Source organism: Phycodurus eques, chromosome 9 (genome assembly GCF_024500275.1).
Source record: "Phycodurus eques isolate BA_2022a chromosome 9, UOR_Pequ_1.1, whole genome shotgun sequence".
NCBI lineage: Eukaryota > Metazoa > Chordata > Actinopteri > Syngnathiformes > Syngnathidae > Phycodurus > Phycodurus eques.
The window spans coordinates 1385743-1403514 of NC_084533.1; the positions used below are offsets into that span (position 1 = coordinate 1385743).

At 40.0% G+C, this 17772-nt stretch overlaps 2 protein-coding genes across 4 annotated transcripts in view; one reads left to right on the forward strand and one right to left on the reverse strand.

Moving 5' to 3' along the window:
• Nucleotides 1–263: 263 nt before the first annotated feature.
• On the reverse strand, nucleotides 264–17235 carry ptcd3 (pentatricopeptide repeat domain 3). Its single transcript, XM_061685668.1, has 23 exons — nucleotides 17146–17235; nucleotides 16781–16833; nucleotides 16461–16500; nucleotides 14291–14336; nucleotides 13999–14067; nucleotides 10989–11093; nucleotides 10678–10801; nucleotides 9960–10063; nucleotides 9532–9696; nucleotides 9213–9273; nucleotides 6321–6403; nucleotides 5844–5988; nucleotides 5711–5761; nucleotides 5027–5116; nucleotides 4915–4943; nucleotides 3605–3711; nucleotides 3405–3483; nucleotides 3130–3220; nucleotides 2875–2960; nucleotides 2625–2770; nucleotides 1759–1800; nucleotides 1369–1527; nucleotides 264–807 (listed from the first exon to the last, which is right to left on the reverse strand). The coding sequence occupies exons 1-23, from the start codon at nucleotides 17232–17234 to the stop codon at nucleotides 762–764; spliced, it is 2010 nt and encodes a 669-aa protein (XP_061541652.1). The 5' UTR covers nucleotide 17235; the 3' UTR covers nucleotides 264–761.
• A 254-nt stretch (nucleotides 17236–17489) lies between these two features.
• Nucleotides 17490–17772, forward strand: part of polr1a (RNA polymerase I subunit A) — a 44486-nt gene continuing 44203 nt past the window's right edge. For all 3 annotated transcript variants that reach the window (XM_061685200.1, XM_061685201.1, XM_061685202.1), the window contains exon 1: nucleotides 17490–17675. In XM_061685200.1, the coding sequence (XP_061541184.1) occupies nucleotides 17599–17675 (77 nt within the window). In that variant the 5' untranslated portion in view covers nucleotides 17490–17598. The remainder of the gene's footprint in view (nucleotides 17676–17772) is intronic.

The following is a 17772-nucleotide window of genomic DNA, read 5'->3' on the forward strand; positions in this document are numbered from 1 at the left end:
GTCATTCCAGAATCGGAGGACGAGATACTCAGGCACCTGAAAAACACATTTCAAAAATATCGCTGATGCTGAATACATCTACATGTCCCCCAATAACATTGTGCCTGTATATTTTCTGTTGTGCATCGTCATCATTCGTCAGCGTGACGTAAAATTATTCTTCCAACCTATAAAACGAAAATGTAAAGCGCAAAGAAATCGTCTGCTCGTATATTTACAGAACTAGATTTGTGACTACACAAAAAAAAAAACAGCATTGAAAACCATAAACATCGTCATTTGCTATGAAATGGCGGCCCCTGGCGGGCATAAAACAACAATACAACTTTGGCACCTTTTTGTCCACAAATGAGGCATGGATTGATTTTTTTTCCCCCCATCCATCCATCCATTTTCAACACCGCTTATCCTGGTTAGGGTCGCCGGACGCTGGAGCCTATCCCAGCTGACTTCGGGCGAAAGGCGGACTACACCCTGAACTGGTCGCCTGTCAGTCGCAGTGCACATATAGACACGGACAACCATTCGCACTCACATTCACACCATCACTGAGTGGGAACTGAACCCACGCTGCCTGCACCAAAGTCAGACGAGTGTACCACTACACCATCAGTGACCTTTTTTCCCCCCCCACCTCATATATTTTATGACAGATCCGTAGCTGGTACATTCTATATATTTCTTTTACTACGTTTTTACATTTCCACTGAACAGTAGATAACAACAGCAGTTTTTTTCATTATGAATGCTGACCCAACTCTTCAGTCTGCAGGCTCTGCGGCACTCTCCAACTCAGACAATGTGGTTCTGGGTAGAAGAAAAACAACTTATTAATTTTCTAAATGAAAATCTTTGAAATGTTGTAAGGTAGAGATGATTAACTATAAATATTGCAGTTAATCTTGTGTACCTCAAACATCGCAAACATTATACGAAAAGAAAGTCCATCAACTCATGAGTTAAAAGAAAATGTTATCCAAATGGCACGCTTTTTAAAAAGGATAATGGAAAAAAATATTTCCTACAGTACGTAAAACCATATACAAATTGAATAATAGAAGATTTCGGATTTAAAAATTAACACCAATATCTGGACATAAATGGTTTCGAAAAGAAAACTACGGTAGTGCATGCACCTGATAATACAAATATGGATACATGAGTGCATCTCATTAAATTCTCAAATGAATAAACAATAGAGTATTCCACAACATGATATGTGTTATATAAGCCTATTTACAATATTCTGATGTATTGTGATGCACCGGTGTGTGTGTGTGTGTATATGTATATGTATATATATATATATATATATATATATATATATATATAAAAATAAAAAAATTGCTGTCTGGCTGCACTCCTCACATTTGGTCCTCGCTCAAATCAAAGTCAGCTCGCGTCAGTTTGGCCAATCTCGGTGTTGCCTGCAGACAGAAGGCTGCTGACAGCTCGACAAGCTCCACGGCTCTTTGGGCTGAGCCCTTGCTCCGGCACACGGACAGGAAGTCTTCCAGCAGCTCATCACTGGTGAATCGCATAGCAAAAATATTTATTTGGTTATCAACACCAATGGTCTTACTGTAAACAGCGACCGAGTAAAGCGACAAGACAACTATCTACAATATGAGAGCTGCATCAAAACTGTGACACGCCGATAATGTAGCTGTGACAAATTGACACTTTTGTTATTTAGTTCTTTGGCCGCTATAGAGGAGCAGTTGAACGACAGAGATCATTTGCCACCGGGTCACTTACGAAGGAACTCTGTTCTTTTCTTTGAAAAGCTGCAGCATCTCCCTGCAGAGAAAAGAGAAGCAACTGGTCCGTCAAGTTACTTTGACATTTTTTCTTTCAGGGATTCATCAGTATACAGTAAACCCTCGACATATCGCGGTTAGTTTATTGCAGATTTGTTTGTTTTTTAAGGTCAATTTAGTGCAAATACTCGCCTGGACATTTATAGGCTAAATGACTGAAACGTGTCAGTAATGACACAGAAGGTCAAATGAGCGCTTGGCAGGAAACAAAACCTTACCAGTTTAAAACACAAACCACAGTCAGAGAATAGCTCTATGCATACACTCATGACAGTAGCAACAGGAACAAATGCAAGAGCAATGTCTCCAACTACAGTACTGTAGCTTAAAACATCACCCGTTTTGCTTCCTACACTGCAGGACCGCAAGTGTGAGGAACTGCGCAAATGGTTTACCCAGGAAATAATCTGTTTCGACCATGTCCCCATGGGGTTGTTGTTGGTGTCATTCAAAAAGGGCATACCAACAGGCATGTGCTTGTGTGTGTGGATGGCAACCTCAAGTGGAAAAAATAAAACTATCTGCGCCTCTCTCTAAAGTGCACTTTCACAAATTGGCACTGAAATGCATATAAGCAATGTATAACTGGATACATTAAGATCATACATAATTAGTCGCTACTTCGCAGACGTCCTTGATTGCGGTGGTTTTCTAACACATGACCCCCCCCCCCCGTGATAAACGAGGATTTACTGGAGTCGAGAAAATAAACAAATAAATAAACTGCATTAAGGTGAAGGCATGAAATAGATAACCAGTCTCGTGCACTTTGACTTTGATTTGCTGGACGGCGTCGTCTCTCACCAAGCCTTTTGGATCTTGTTGGCCCGCAGCAGAAGGGAAGTAACATGTGAGAGGGTGGGGGTGCTCCACTCCAGACTGGTCCTACTTCTATTACCATCAAATGCACTCTTTATATCCAGCGCGCACATAGCGAAAGACTCTTGGACCTTGAGCCACATGCAGGGTTGAGATATTCAAAATTATTCGTGGGAAACGTTAAAAAAAAAAAAAAAAAGAAATCTTGTCCCCACTGGATACTGCCTTGACTGACCTCAGGACTGTGTTTCTCTCTGGCCATCAGGGCGAGCAGCTCCTCAATTAAATCTGGTTTATTATCATGACCCAGAGACCGGATATCTAGAAGAGAAAAGATCGAATCTATTCACATTCCATCAAGTTCATCCTGTTTGTTTTTAAGCATACTTCACAACTAAAACTCTCTCCTCAGAGTCAGTGTGCCAGGCCAGATACACTGAGCGACCAACATATCAAGACAGATAATGCAAGACAACAATACTATCTTCACCTTTCCATATACTTGGCAGCACGTCCAAGCGACTATCTGTGTCCAGAGCCTGAAGGAGGTCTCTCAGTCCCTGAGGGTTTGGGTAATACAACTAGAAAGACAGAACAATAAAGAACGTTTCTCAGTGCTGGCAAGGCTACGACCTTCGAGTTTCACATGATGAAATAGACCAGTCCATGACTTCAACAAATACATTGTAATCTAGCTTCTCGTTCGATTTCATGACATTAGCGCTTAAACACCCAACAGAACAACTGATATAGAGATGCACTCACCGAGGGAATGAGCTCTTTATACCACTTCAGCACCACATCAATGTGCTCCATCATACACAAAAGGTTGAAGAAGCGACCGCTAGAGAAGAAAGAGGGCCAGTCCACTTATTTATGGTTCTGACTAAACAGTTGTGCGAGGAATACAGTTTCCCCACAGACACAATTTTATCAGGGGTACAACTCATTAATACATATCTTACTAGTAAATACTCTGTTGGTAGGAATCACCAAGAAGCCTCCAGTTCTCCCCGACTTCTACCAGACTTTGGACTTTATAGCCCAGCTCCAGATCTTTGTAATCAAGACACTGCGATGAACAAAAAAAAATGTTTGACACAAAAAAACTTCGGGAACTGGAAATGGGAGTGACATTTAAGTATCATTTACTAACAACAGAAAATGTTCCCCACAGATATGAATTCAAGGCTAGATATGCCAGTGCGGTGTAGCAGCCCGGCAAAACGACGTGGCGGCCACGACACTTCCATCAAAGGCAATGCATGAACATTGAAAATAAATCATAACTTGCTCATTTCTCAACTGATATTCATCTAAGCGTGTGCTATTAAAATCTAATATTTGAAAACGCACCCCAAAAATATTCGTATATATGAAAGGTAATTCCCGGTTCCCTTGCTGGTATTGTACAGCGTTGTGTGCAACCGTATGCAGCACAATGTGTTGGCCTCCTTGTTATATTGGTTGTCGTGCCACACACAAACATGGAACGACCCCACAAGCTTTATGTCGCCATAGGCACGCGACTCGAAGGCGTGTCTTCGCTACAGACCCCAATTCCAATTAAGATGGGACATTGCGTAAAACTAAACAAAACAAAACAAAACCAAAAAAAGAATACAATGATTTGTAAAGCTTTTTCCAACCATCACTCACATACCGCTCATTTTGAAATTGATGCCTGCAACTTGGTCCCAAAAAGCTGGGACAGTGGCGTGTTTACCACTGTTACATCACATTTACTTTCAATAACACTCAATAAGTGTCTTGGAACTGAGGACAATAATTGTTGAAGCTTTGTAGGTGGGATTCTTTTCCATTCTTGCTTGATGTACAACTTGGATTGCTCAACAGTCCGGGATCTCCATTGCAGATTGTTTGGCATTGTTTTGCTCAAATAAACAAGGACGTCCCTGAAAAAGACGTTGCTTTTACACCCAATCATGACATTCACCAGTTTCCAATTAATCTGTTCACCTGTGGAATTTTCCAAACAGGTGTTTTTCAAGCATTCCGCACTTTCCCAGTCTTTTGTTGCCCTTGTCCCAGCTTTTGTGGAACGTGTTGCACGCATCAAATTCAAAATGAAAGAATAATTGCAAAAACACAATAAGGTTGATCACTTTGAACATTAAATATCTCGTGTTCATAGTGTATTCAATTTAATGGGGTTTGCACTTATTCATATCGATGGGCTTTTCAGTCTGGAGAAACAAATACCATAAGTGGCAAACACACATGTCAAAGAAGTGTAAAGAATAAAGTGTCTTACAATTCTCATGGCATTCGAGAAGAATAGAACTGATGAGAAGAGGACAAAAATATTTTCAATTCATACATTTTCAACTTTGTTATTTAGACACACACACACGTACGCTACGTACCATCACCTGGGTCTTGGCAAGTGAAGTTTTTCCCTGCCAACTCCGACATCACTTCCTGTAAAATGTCAGTGTTGCCCTGGCCAGCCGATGCTGAATGACAAAACATTGCCCTATGACTTGACAAATGGCAAGATCACCATAAATCACAAGAGCCAGCAGAAATGGATGAAGAAACCTTTTCGACTAATTTATAACATCTGAAGGACTGATTCACCTTTGACATGCTAATCACAAGTTATCCACTTCGTATTTGGATACTGTATATATCATATAATTTGTTCTCAGAGGGAAACATTTCACAACAACAGTGAGTTCAGGGATCAGCTTCTTGATTGACGTATTGAGCAGGATTAATTCACCTCCTGATGGCCAATTAAAAGAGGACACATGATTGAAAAAAACTGACTTTTTATTTGCTTCTACACAAATAATTGGGTCTCTGGAGTGCCTGCCCACCCATCAAGTGCAAAAATTAAACAATCAAGGAAATCTTCCTATTTCTGAAAATGTGTCTGTGAGTGAGCCGCTGATCTGCACGCTGTTACAAAACAGTTTAAAAAAAAAAACCTGGGATGTTTTAAATTTTGAATAATTTTTTTTTTCTCATAGCACTTCTGCATTCACTTCAATGGATTTGCACATTTTTTCATAAAGTGTGTAGATGTAAAAAATGACTCTGCTCACCTGCTTTATAAAATATAGCCAGCACATGATCAAAGGTGGCCAAACTGGGAGCTACACAAAGAAACAAACACAAATCACATTACATTACATGCTGGAGAATGCTAAAAAACATACAATTTGTCTTGAGTAATACCTATCCGCAGAGCTGTCATCTCACTCAGAGTGTGTAGTGCCAATGTTCTGGCCAAAGAGCCACAGCGTCTCAAGGCTTTGAGAATACAGTTAAAGGTCTGCAGATTGGGCTGAATTTTCTGTTGACTCATCTGGTTTAAAATCTCCTGTAAACCAAAGCAAACAAAACTAGACAGTCATAACAATAACACTTTACCTTGAAACTGGTTGCCAATAGTCATGTAACATTGCAAGTGCCTACAAACAACTGTGATTAGAAACAGTATACAAATACATTGCATTTTCATATAGCCTTCTGTGGTCCAAAAACATTTTTCTTCATGTATTTTTAAGGAATTTCTAATACAGGTTACAGTTCAGTCCAAAAATGAATTAACTTGTACAACATTCATTGCACATCCAGGAATTCATTCCAAGTGAAAGATTCTCTCTGCGTGGAAGATGAGATGTAATATCGTCAGGTTGTCTGAAGCCTCACAGTGATTAGGTTCCATCTGTCGATGTATTTGTCTCGGACCTCCGGAGCAGCTGAGATCAAAGCGTTGAAAATGTGGATGTCAGCTGGAAAGAGAGACGAAGGGTGGTGGCTGCTTAGAGGCAACAAATCACTTTTTTCATGTACATACGCTACCACTTAATCTTTGTGTATCAAAGACTGTGACATAATGCCCTATTTTAACTACTTCAAGACAAACGTACTGTATCTTCTTCTTTTCATTTCGGCCTGTACCCTTCGGGGATGCCACAGCGTGTCATCCTTTTCCATGTAAGACAATCTCCTGCATCCGCCTCTCGAACACCAACTGCCCTCATGTCTTCCCTCACGACATCCATCAACCTTCTCTTTGGTCTTCCTCTCGCTCTCTTGCCCGGCCACGCCATCCTCATCACTCTTGTACCAATATACTCACTCGCTGGATGTGTCAAAACCTTCAAATTCCACTCTTTCTAACTTTGTCTCCAAAACATCTAACCTCGGCTGTCCCTCCGATGAGTTCATTTCTAATCCTATCCAACCTGATCACTCCTAGAGAGAACCTCAACATCTTCATTTCTGCCACCTCCAGCTCTGCTTCCTCTTCTCTCTTCAGTGCCACAGTCTCAAAGCTGTACATCATGGCTGGCCTCACCACTGTCTTCGAAACTTTGCCCTTCATCCTCGCAGAGACTCTTCTGCAACCTACCTGACACCTTCCTCCACCCGTTCCAACCTGCTTGGACCCGATTCTTCACTTCCTTACCCCATTCACCATCACTAGACTGTTGACCCCAAGTATTTAAAGTCCTCCACCCTCACCATCTCTTCGCCCTGTGGTCTCACTCTTCTCCCTACACACCTCTCGTTCATGCATATATATTCGGTCTTAATTTGGCTAATCTTCATTCCTCTCCTTTCCAGAGCATACCTCCACTGTTCTAACTGTTCCTCCACCTGCTTACTGCTTTCACTCCAGATCATCCATGGGGATTCCTGTCTCACCTGATCTGGAAGCCTATCCATCACCACTGCACACAGAAAGGGGCTCAGGGTTGAACCCTGATGCAGTCCGACCTCTACCTTAAGGTCTTCTACAATTCTGTTAAACAACCAGGTCCAAAACTCCATAGCCACCTCTCCTAGATGCTTCCATACCACCACAGGTATGTTATCAGGACCAACTGCCTTTCCATTTTTCGATCCTCTTTAGTGCCTTTCTAACTTCACCCTGACTAATCACTGATACTTCCTGGTCCTCCACACTTGCCCCTTCTCCTCTTCCTTCTCTTTTCTTTTCCTCATTCATCAACACTTTAAAGTATTCTTTCCATCTATCCAGAACATGACTGGCACCAGTCAACATTTCCATTACTGTCCTTAAGCACCCTAACCCTGCTGCACATCCTTCCCATCTCTATCCCTCTGTCTGGCCAACCTGTATAGATCATTTTCTCCTTTTTTAATGTCCAACCTGGCATACATGTCATCTTATGCCTCTTGGTTGGCCTTTGCCACCTCTACATTCACCCCATGTCGTATCTCCATGTATTCCTTTCTCCTCTTCTCAGTCATCTCAGTGTCCCACTTCTTAGCGAGCCTCCTTCCTTATATAATTTCCTGTACTTTGAGGGTCCACCACCAAGTCTCCTCCTTCCCTTTCCTACCAGAAGATACACCAAGTACTCTCTTGCCCATCGCTCTGATCACCTTGGCTACATAGTGGTCCAATCTTCTGGATGCTTCTCCTGTCCACCGAGAGCCTGTCTCACCTCTTCTTGAAAAGCCGCACATCACTCTTCCTTTCTCAGCGTCCACCACATGGTTCTCTGCTCTGCCTTTGTCTTCTTAATCTTCCTCCCCACCAGACTCATCTTAAACACCACCATCCTATCCTGTCGAGCCACACTCTCCCCTACCACAACCTTATAGTCACCAACCTCCTCCAGATTACATGGTTTGCACAAGATGCAATCCACGTGTGTGCTTCTACCTCTGCTCTTGTATGTCAACCTAGGAAAGTGTTCACTACTACCATTTCCATGCTTTTTGCCAAGTCTACCACCATCTGTCCCTCCAAGTTCCTTTTCCTGGATGCCAAACTTACCCATCACTTTTTCATCACACCTGCTTCCTTCGCCAACAAATCCGTTACAATCTGCACAAATCACGACTCTCTCGGTCTGGGATACTGAGAAGTACTTTGTCGAGCTTCTTCCAGAATCTCAAAACGTGGTTCTCAAAACGTTTTACACAAAGTACCACCTAAAACATACAGGTACTAAGCTTACCAAATACGACCATGACCAGCATTGAAATACAGTAGCAGAGTAGGGCTAAGCGTTAATGACAAAAAGAGATTTCTAAACCTATTCCTAAAAAGTGTATTTAAATATTGTATGCCACAGTAATAATATGCAGTGAGAAAATTAGCAGTAACTATAGGAAAATAAAATGTTACATAATGATTTGAATAAAATGTATTAAAAAGAAGTTAAAGAACATTTTACCTCAATAAGAGTTTAAAAACAAGTATTTCTTAAAGATTAAATGCTAATGTGTTGTACTAAAAAGTTAAATAATTTAACTGTACTTAGGCAGTGAGGGGGCCCGCGTACAACAAATGTTACCACACATTGTGAGAATCAACGGGTTAGACTCTTTCGTTCAGAGTACATCAATGAACAAAAATATCCTAAACAAATGCCAAAAGTTTATATTGGAAACATTTTTTTTTTTTAAATTATTTATTTATTTATTTATTTTATTTTTTTTTAAGAAGTGTGGACACTGCAAGGAAGGAACAATTATTTCTACCACATTTAGTTCCTGAAGGTGTAGCTCATGTTCCAATCATTTTGTCCCCGTTTGATTCATCCACTTCAAGCAACTTACCTGTCAGTCTGTTGTTCAGCAGGTCTGTGTATACGCTGAAGGCCTTTATATAGGCTCCATGCTGAAGACAAATACATTTGAGAATGCGATCAAAATGAACCTTTATGCAGTCTTGTTCTACAATGCATACACAAACGAGCCACAACACGATGACCACTTGCATCATATATTCTGCCTTCACAAAAGCTAATACTTCTCAATTTTGACTCATATAGTCAAATGAAGCAGCACCAAAGCAGTTACTGATATGTATGTATGCTTATTGTTTTTTGGGTTTTTTTTCAAAGACAAAAGGGAAAAAAGTAAAAATAAATCCTACCTTCACCATGCCCCTGATGAGAGCAGAGTAACATCGAGTATCTCTCTCGGGCAGCAGGTTAAATATTCTTTCGGCGTTGTTATTTTCTCTCCAGGTAAACGTGAGTAAGTCTGAGGCTCGACGAACCTTCCCTTTCCTCTTCCTCACCTCCCTCCCTAATTCCTCCTGAAAAAGCAAACATGTCAAAAGGTTAAAAAGAAAAAAGATTAAAGAAAGAAAGGTTAAAGAAAGCCCAAGATGAGATTTGAACCTGGATCCTTTCGATTGTCCTCTACTCAATTTTCTAATACATTTCCGAATAAAATCTCTTCTAAATGTTTTTTTTTCTTCCTTCTCTTCTTTTTTAATTTGGTGACATTTAGATATAGAGTGACTTCCATTTCTTGCGCCATGGAGTCACAGAGAGGACTGAATCAGCGGTTACTCACCATGTCCTCGGTCTGTGTCTCATCCTCCCGGATAGGGTCTCTGTCACAAAAGAGACAGATCAAGTCTAATAGGTCGTGGGTTGTTTCCATGGATACAGATGTTCCTGGAAGATAGAGTTGAAGCTTTCAACTTGTGCCAACAAAAAAAATACTGTACACAGGGTGCATACTTGGTGAAAGTATTTGCATCTAGAGTGTTCCCCACTATCTGCAATATCACTGATTCATTTGTTGAATGTAGTACCTGTCGCGGAAGTTTACGGTTCGTAGCGATTGTTATTTATGGTTTTTGCTGTATACTGAATGAATGACTGTATGAAAGGAAAGCCAGTCATCAATGCACTTTTCAGCCATATATTAAACGCCAGGAACGCACTAAAACACAATAGGCACACTGACGCAAGAGCTGTCGCCACAGCACACGCCCAGACACCCTCACGCACTCAGACTTGCAGATGTCACGCGCAATCCCACCAAGCCCTGCCTCTTAAAGGCACATATATATCATATCATAACATATCTAACACTAATATGTACAGTATTTCCAAAACATGATACATTTTTTTTTTCCATTCATATACATTTATGTGCTTAAAAAGTGTGGAAGGGGTAAATCTACAGGGAGAGGAAAAAAAAAAAAAAAAATTGAGATTTTTACCTACAACAGGTCAGTCTGAAACATCTCCCTTACTATTCACTGCATGCATGTTGCACTCACCATCTTGCAGCAGTTGATCGTACATGTCGACGGCAGCCTTGACTTTTCTCAAGCTGATCCTTTCCTTCAGTGCCTCGTCACTCACTTCTTCAAGGCGCAGTGATACTGTAGCAGGCATCAGACACTATATATACACATAGAACAAACACTTTATTCAAATAAAAATTCCATTCCAATAACACAACTGCAAAATCAAGCGATTAGATTACATGACCAAATATGACAATATTTTATGTGCAATTTTCCTTACGGCCACAAGTCAAACTATATTGGACTGTCCAGATGTTATCTACATATTGTACGTTTCTTACAGGTATATGTGGTTCAGCAAAATCTTTGGTGAAGAACTTTGGATAGCTGTCGACAAGGTATTTAGCTGCAGATCTTCCAGACTCTTGAGAGAGAGAGTACAGCTTCTGGAAAGAGAGGGAAATGAAAAGAGAAAGAGTGATAACATGCATGTTGTTCCTCTGAACTGAATTTTGAATTGTTCGTTGGTTTTTTTATTCATAAATACAGTGTTGTGAAAAATTATTGGCCCCCTTCTCAAAACTTTTCGTATTGTTTCCCCACTTTAATGTTTAAGATCAACAAACAAATGTAACTATCAGACAAATATAACCCAAGTTATATATTTTATTGAGGAAAAAAATGATTCAAACTTACCTGGCCCTGTGTGAAAAAAATAATTACCCTCCTTGTCATGACGTCATTATGGCTAATCACTATTTCTGGTCAATTGTCACTGATCACACCCGAGCTTGGTTACCCCCAGACCTGTTCAATCAAGGAATCGCTTAAAAAGAATCTGTCCGGATAAAATCAAGTCAGACAAACGATCTAAAACAAAATGACACCATCCAAAGAAATTCCAGAACAATTGAGAAACAAAGTCATTGACATCTATCAGTCTGGAAAGGGTTACAAAGGCCATTTTGAATGCTTTAGGATTCCAGTGAGCCATAGGGAGAGCCACTATCCTCGCATGGAGAAAACATGGAACAGTGGTAAGCAGTTTTTTTTCCATAGTTTGACCTGGGGTGCGACTTATACGCCGAAGCGACTTATGCGTGAAATTATTAACACATGATTATATAATTTCACATTATTTTCACACTGACAACTGTGAGAGGGCGCTCTAGGCCTGTGCATCTGTACCTGCTACTTCTGTACCTCTGAAAATTGATAATTTAGCATACCATACACCTATTCAGCCTGTTGTTCTCGATTCTATTTTTATTTTAAATCACCTTTCAAGATGAAATGTCTGTTCTTGGTGTTGGATTATATCAAATAAATTTCCCCCCAAAAATATACTCCAGTGCGACTTATATTTTTTTTCCTTCTTTATTATGGATTTTTTTTGGCTGGTGCGACTTATACTCCGGGGCGATTTATAGTCCGGAAAATACAGTATTAAGTGTAGGGGGCCATTACTTTTTTATTTTGTTTTATTTTATTATTATTATTATTATTAGTTACACAGGGCCAAGTAACTTTTGATATATATTTTTTTCCTTAAATTAAATCAGCATTTTAAAAAAGCATTTCAAGTTCAATTAGGTTATATTTGTCTGATATTTATATTTCTTTGATGATCATTAAAGTGGGGAAACTATGCAAAAATGTAAGAATTTGAAAAGGGGGCCAATACTTTTTCATGGCACTGTACATAAATACAAATAAAATAAATAAATACAGTGCGTACGGAAAGTATTCAGACCCCCTTAAATTTTCCAGTTTGTTATATTGCACCCATTTGCTAAAATCATTTAAGTCCATGTTTTTCCTCAATGTACACACAGGACCGCATATAGACAGAAAAAGCAGGATTGTTGACATTTTTGCAGATTTATTAAAAAAAGAAAAACTGAAATATCATCAAGCCATAAGTATTCAGAACCTTTGCTGTGACATATTTAACTCTGGTGCCATCCATTTCTTCTGATCGTCCTTGAGATGGTTCTCCACCTTCATTGGAGTCCAGCTGTGTTTGATTATATTGATTGGACTTGATTAGGAAAGCCACACACCCGTCTATATAAGACCTTGCAGCTCACAATGAATGTCAGAGCAAAGGAGAATCATGGTCTAAGGAACTGCCTGAAGAGTTCAGAGACAGAATTGTGGCAAGGCACAGATCTGGCCAAGGTTACAAAAAAAAAGAAAATGCTGCTGCACTTAAGGTTCCTAAGAGCACAGTGACCCCCATAATCTTTAAATGGAAGACGTTTGGCATAACCAGAACCCTTCCTAAAGCTGTCCGTCCGGCCAAACTAACCAATTGGGGAGAAGAGCCTTGGTGAGAGAGGTAAAGAAGAAGCCAAAGATCACTGTGGCTGAGCTCCAAAAACACACCTGGAGGACTCCAAAGATGGTGAGAAATAAGATTCTCTGGTCTGATGAGACCAAGATAGAACTTTTTGGCCTGAATTCTAAGCGGTATGTGTGGAGAAAACCTGGCACTGCTCATCACCTGTCCAACAAAGTCCCAAGAGTGAAGCATGGTGGTGGCAGCATCATGCTATGGGGGTGATTTTCAGCTGCAGCGACAGGACGACTGGTTGCAATCGAAGGAAACATGAATGCGGCCAAGTACAGAGATATGCTGGTCAAAAACCTTCTCCAGAGTGCTCAGGACCTGTGAGTGGGCTGAAGGTTCACCTTCCAACAAGACAATGACCATAAGCACACAGCTAAAAAAACAAAGGAGTGGCTTCACAACAACTCCCTGACTGTTCTTGAATGGGCCAGCCAGAGCCCTGACTTAAACCCAATTGAGCATCTCTGGAGAGACCTGAAAATGGCTGTCCACCAATGTTCACCATCCAACCTGACAGAACTGGGGAGGATCAGCAAGGAGGATTCACAGAGGATCCCGAAATCCAGGTGTGAAAAACTGTTATCAAGACTCATGGCTGTATTAGCTCAAAAGGGTGCTTCTTCCGAAATGTTGAGCAAAGGCTCTGAATACTTATGGCTGTGTGATATTTCAGCTTTTCTTTTTCAATTTATCTGCAAAAATTTAAACAATTCCGTTTTTTTCCCCGGTCAATATGGGGTGCTATGTGTGTACATTAATGAAGGAAAAAATGAATTTAAATGATTTGAGCAAATGGCTGCAAGATAACAAGAGTGAAAAATTTTAAGGGGGCCTGAAAACATTCCGTACCCACTGTAAATAAATAAATAAATAAATACATATTTTAAAGCGTGATTTTGAACAAGCATGGCTACTGAATGTGAGATAATTCTGGATAAATGACAACAATAAAAACAGTGAAGATCAATATTCAGAGTAAGAGTGTGAATGGTTCGCACAAACTCAGCAGCGTTCCTCGGGGAGAGGTAGGGATCATCCTGGAATTGGTAGGGATATGCTGTGGGATCCTAGCGGAGAGAAAAAAAAAAAGAAAAAAGAAGCATTTATGTTAACACTACCTTTGTTGTCAATTGTGATGTACTTTACACCTTGTACATAATCACAAATGTTGTCCTCTGCATTGAACGCATCACAATAGTGAAGCACAAAGGGAAGCGCGGGGCGACATGAATTGCTCAATGAGCTTTTTCTACAGCTGTAAGAAAAGTAGATAATGAAAGAATAACTTACCCTGCGTACAGTCCTGGCCAAGGCCTCCAGTACTGACTCTTTGTTCCTTTTAAGTAAAAAAATGACATGCAGTCATTATATTTGTGGCCATTATTACAGTTTCAAAAAAGGTACTGTATATGAACCCTGTGGGATTCCCTGGATTTCTGCATAAATTGCTCATCAAATGTGTTCTGATCGCATCTCAAGTCATAAAAATAGACAAACACGTCGTCGTCTTAAAACGAATACCACACAAACAATAATGTTTACCTGATTTTACTGGATTATACCAGAAATTAGTAGAGTTACAATGTGTTTGTTTTCTAAATCCAATCCGTTCCTCTGAAGCTGTGCTCCATCTCAAATCAATCGAGATGCTACCTTGAGCCGGAAATTTCTGTACGCCTTTAGACCGACATCACTCCTACCTCAGCGCATGCTGTTGTTGTGATCACATGAGTTGCGCGCCGGATCCGTGCACTGCTATATAAAAGTGCTGGAGCAGCATTTGGAACGGACTACTTGTATCAGAGTGCTTTCAGTCCCCTCCACGAGTATTGGAACGGCAAAGTCAATGCCTTTGTTGTTGTTGTTGTAGTATACTGAAGACATTTGGGTTCAGATCAAAAGATAAATATAAGACAAACATTTAGAATTCCACTTTTTATTTCATGGTATTTACTGTATATAGGAGATTTTAGATGCAGTCAATGTGGTCTGATACTTTTTTTTTTTATTTTTATTTTTTTTACAAATATCGCACCAATATCAAACCGAGATACCCCTAGATTTTATAGCCAATTTATGCAGAAAGCCAGATAATTCCAAAGGGTTCACATTATTTTTCTTGCAACTGTATTATTAAGGAAGTGCTGTATATATGTGCCAAGAGAATTTCAATTTTAATTACCAACTCTAAAATTTATTCACCATCAAATCTCTATCACTTTTTTTTTTTTTTTTTTTTTTTACAATACCGTTTTTAAGGCGGCACGGTGGGCGACTGGTTAGCACATCTGCCTCACAGTTCTGAGGACCGGGTTTAAAATCCTGTGTGGAGTTTGCATGTTCTCCCTGTGCCTGTGTGGGTTTTCTCCGGATACTGCGGTTTCCTCCCGCATCCCCCCCCAAAAACAAACAAACAAACAAACAAAAAATAAAAACGTGTGGTCGGTTGATTGACGACTCTAAATTGCCCGTCGGTGTGAATGTGAATGGTTGTTTATATGTGAGGATAAAGTGGTACAGACAATGGATGGATAACTTTTTTTAACCATTAAATATCATATACAATACTCATTTTAAAAAATAATCAGTGTCCAATTCACTTAAAATCCCAAATTCAATCTCAAGTAGTCACCTTAAATTCAACATTCACTCACAAATATTCAGCTTGACATTCAACATTCAGCTGAAAATTCAAATGTCACAAATTCTGCACAACAACGATGTTCCAGTTCACCAGGGAGAAGCCAGGCAAGAGCAATTGACGCAAGCAGTCATTCAACATTCAGCCAAGTCATGCATGCAGTCTGTTGGCGCGCTCTTTCGGTGTAAGGTTTCTACAGCAGCTAAACAGTTTAAAGTTATCATGTACTAGATGCCTTCTCCCACTATAGCATCAATGACCCCCATTGATTCATAGTGACCCTGATTCGTCCCACCCGCTGTCACTACATAAGGAGACAAATATTTCCGGTGAAACAGCGGAATAATGTTCCAATAGTATGACTAATTTACATTGGCGCTTGCATTGATAGCCTGGCGTTTGTGTGCTCCAGATGGTGCATTCAAGTTGTCCACAGATGTCGGAATTTTTTTCCGAGCTCTGAGTCAGAATAGTAATCACAACCCTTCACCCTGAATTCAGATCTCCAACTCACAGAGTCGAAGGAATTTTACCAACTTCTGAGCTGGTTAGTGACCTTTTTGCCAGTAGAGGGTGCCAACAGACCACAATAGGATGCATGACTTCGCTGGCAGCTTCAACCTGGTGACCCGCAAGTAAACTGACGATTATACACTGAATTTTCTTTTAATGGTTGGTTAGTTACTAAGTCAGCCAGCCAGCCAATAAATAAATAAATGTTGGAAATTTGATGCTAGAAAACTTTAGTGTTAGAAATTCAACTTTAAACTCTGATGGCACAAATATACTTCCATATATACAACAGTGGTACAGACATACCATAATTTCTTTCTGGGGACGACGATTGGCTCTGCGGAGTCTGTTACACCAAATACAAAAATGTGTTGTGGAATTATTTTGACAATTGTAAGTTTAAAATACAAAAGAAATGTGTCATGTGATGAGCTGCCTTTAGGTGAACTGGTTAAAAAAAAAAGACTAATAAGAAAATAAATTGTAAAAAATGTGTACACACATTCAATTCAAATAAATGCATGACAATAATAGATAATGAAGGTATGAAAGCTGAATTTGGAATTAAATTTGCTTCACACTTTACATGCTGTTTTCGTAATTGTAACGAAATTCTTTCAACTTGCCGTTTCTGGCTTCTACAGCTTGTTGGCGAAAAGCTGAGATCCCGACAAAATTCCTTTAAAAAGAAAGGGGGGAAATAACTTTACAAAATACGTGGAAATGTACAGTGGCCTACTAATAGAACTTATAAACAGAAATGGGTATCCATTTTAAATGGGTTTTAAACACTAATGACTTCATAATTGTAACAACGCTAATGAGGATAAGCGATATAGAACATGAATGCCTCGACAAAGGACGACAGCATACAGCAGCATTGACCTCTTGTCAAGGGATGCTAGCCGCAAATGAAAGGAAAAAAAGACCAAGGAAGAAACTCGTCTAGGTAGCAGTCTTGTGCCAATAAAAAATATGGAATTTGTCTTACCTATGAAACAACACCTGCTCGAGGTTGCGGAACAAAATTCGGTTGTTTTTGTGGATGTACTGCCATACTTGCCTCCCGGACGCCGCCATGTTGCTCAAACGCAAAGGCCTCTGGGAGGGCGAAACCATCAATGGTGATCGAGGGGAATAATAGTGAGGGGGAAAATTACGATACAGTATTTTCTTTGAGGAATATGGTACCAATGTTGGCAGTTTCACTTCTTGTGTCGTATTTTATTATTTTATAATCTCAATAATTGACATGAATATGAAATTTCTGTTTTTAATCGTCATCATATATGGTCACCCCACACCATCTATTTTGGAGAGTCTGTGTGCTCACACGGCACGTGGGAGCTCATAGAAGGAGCTCTCGTTCCAATGTGGTCAGAAAACCTCTCGATGATTTTGGAGTCATAAACTATCCAAAGTCTGGATAACAAATATATTAAATATGCTGTTTATGAAAGAAGCGCCATGGCGGCGATTGGAGGGCATGTCTTTTGGCATGTACTCTACCGAAGAGATAAGGTGCGGTTGTTAGCTTTTGGCGTCGTGCTCAAAATGTTTTAGTCCAGCATGTCACTTAACATTGTTAAAGGTGGACCACTGCCTTCTTTTTAGCAAG

Bases quoted from the DNA above. Each gene is read 5' to 3' on its own strand.
- ptcd3 (XM_061685668.1), bottom strand. From the start codon at position 17,234: ATGGCGGCGTCCGGGAGGCAAGTATGGCAGTACATCCACAAAAACAAC. The intron at 5,117-5,710 runs GTGAGCAGAGTC...TTTGTCATTCAG, and splicing joins GGCTATATTTTATAAAGCAG to CATCGGCTGGCCAGGGCAAC. The intron at 2,771-2,874 runs GTCAGTCAAGGC...ATGTGGCTCAAG, and splicing joins GAGAGAAACACAGTCCTGAG to GTCCAAGAGTCTTTCGCTAT.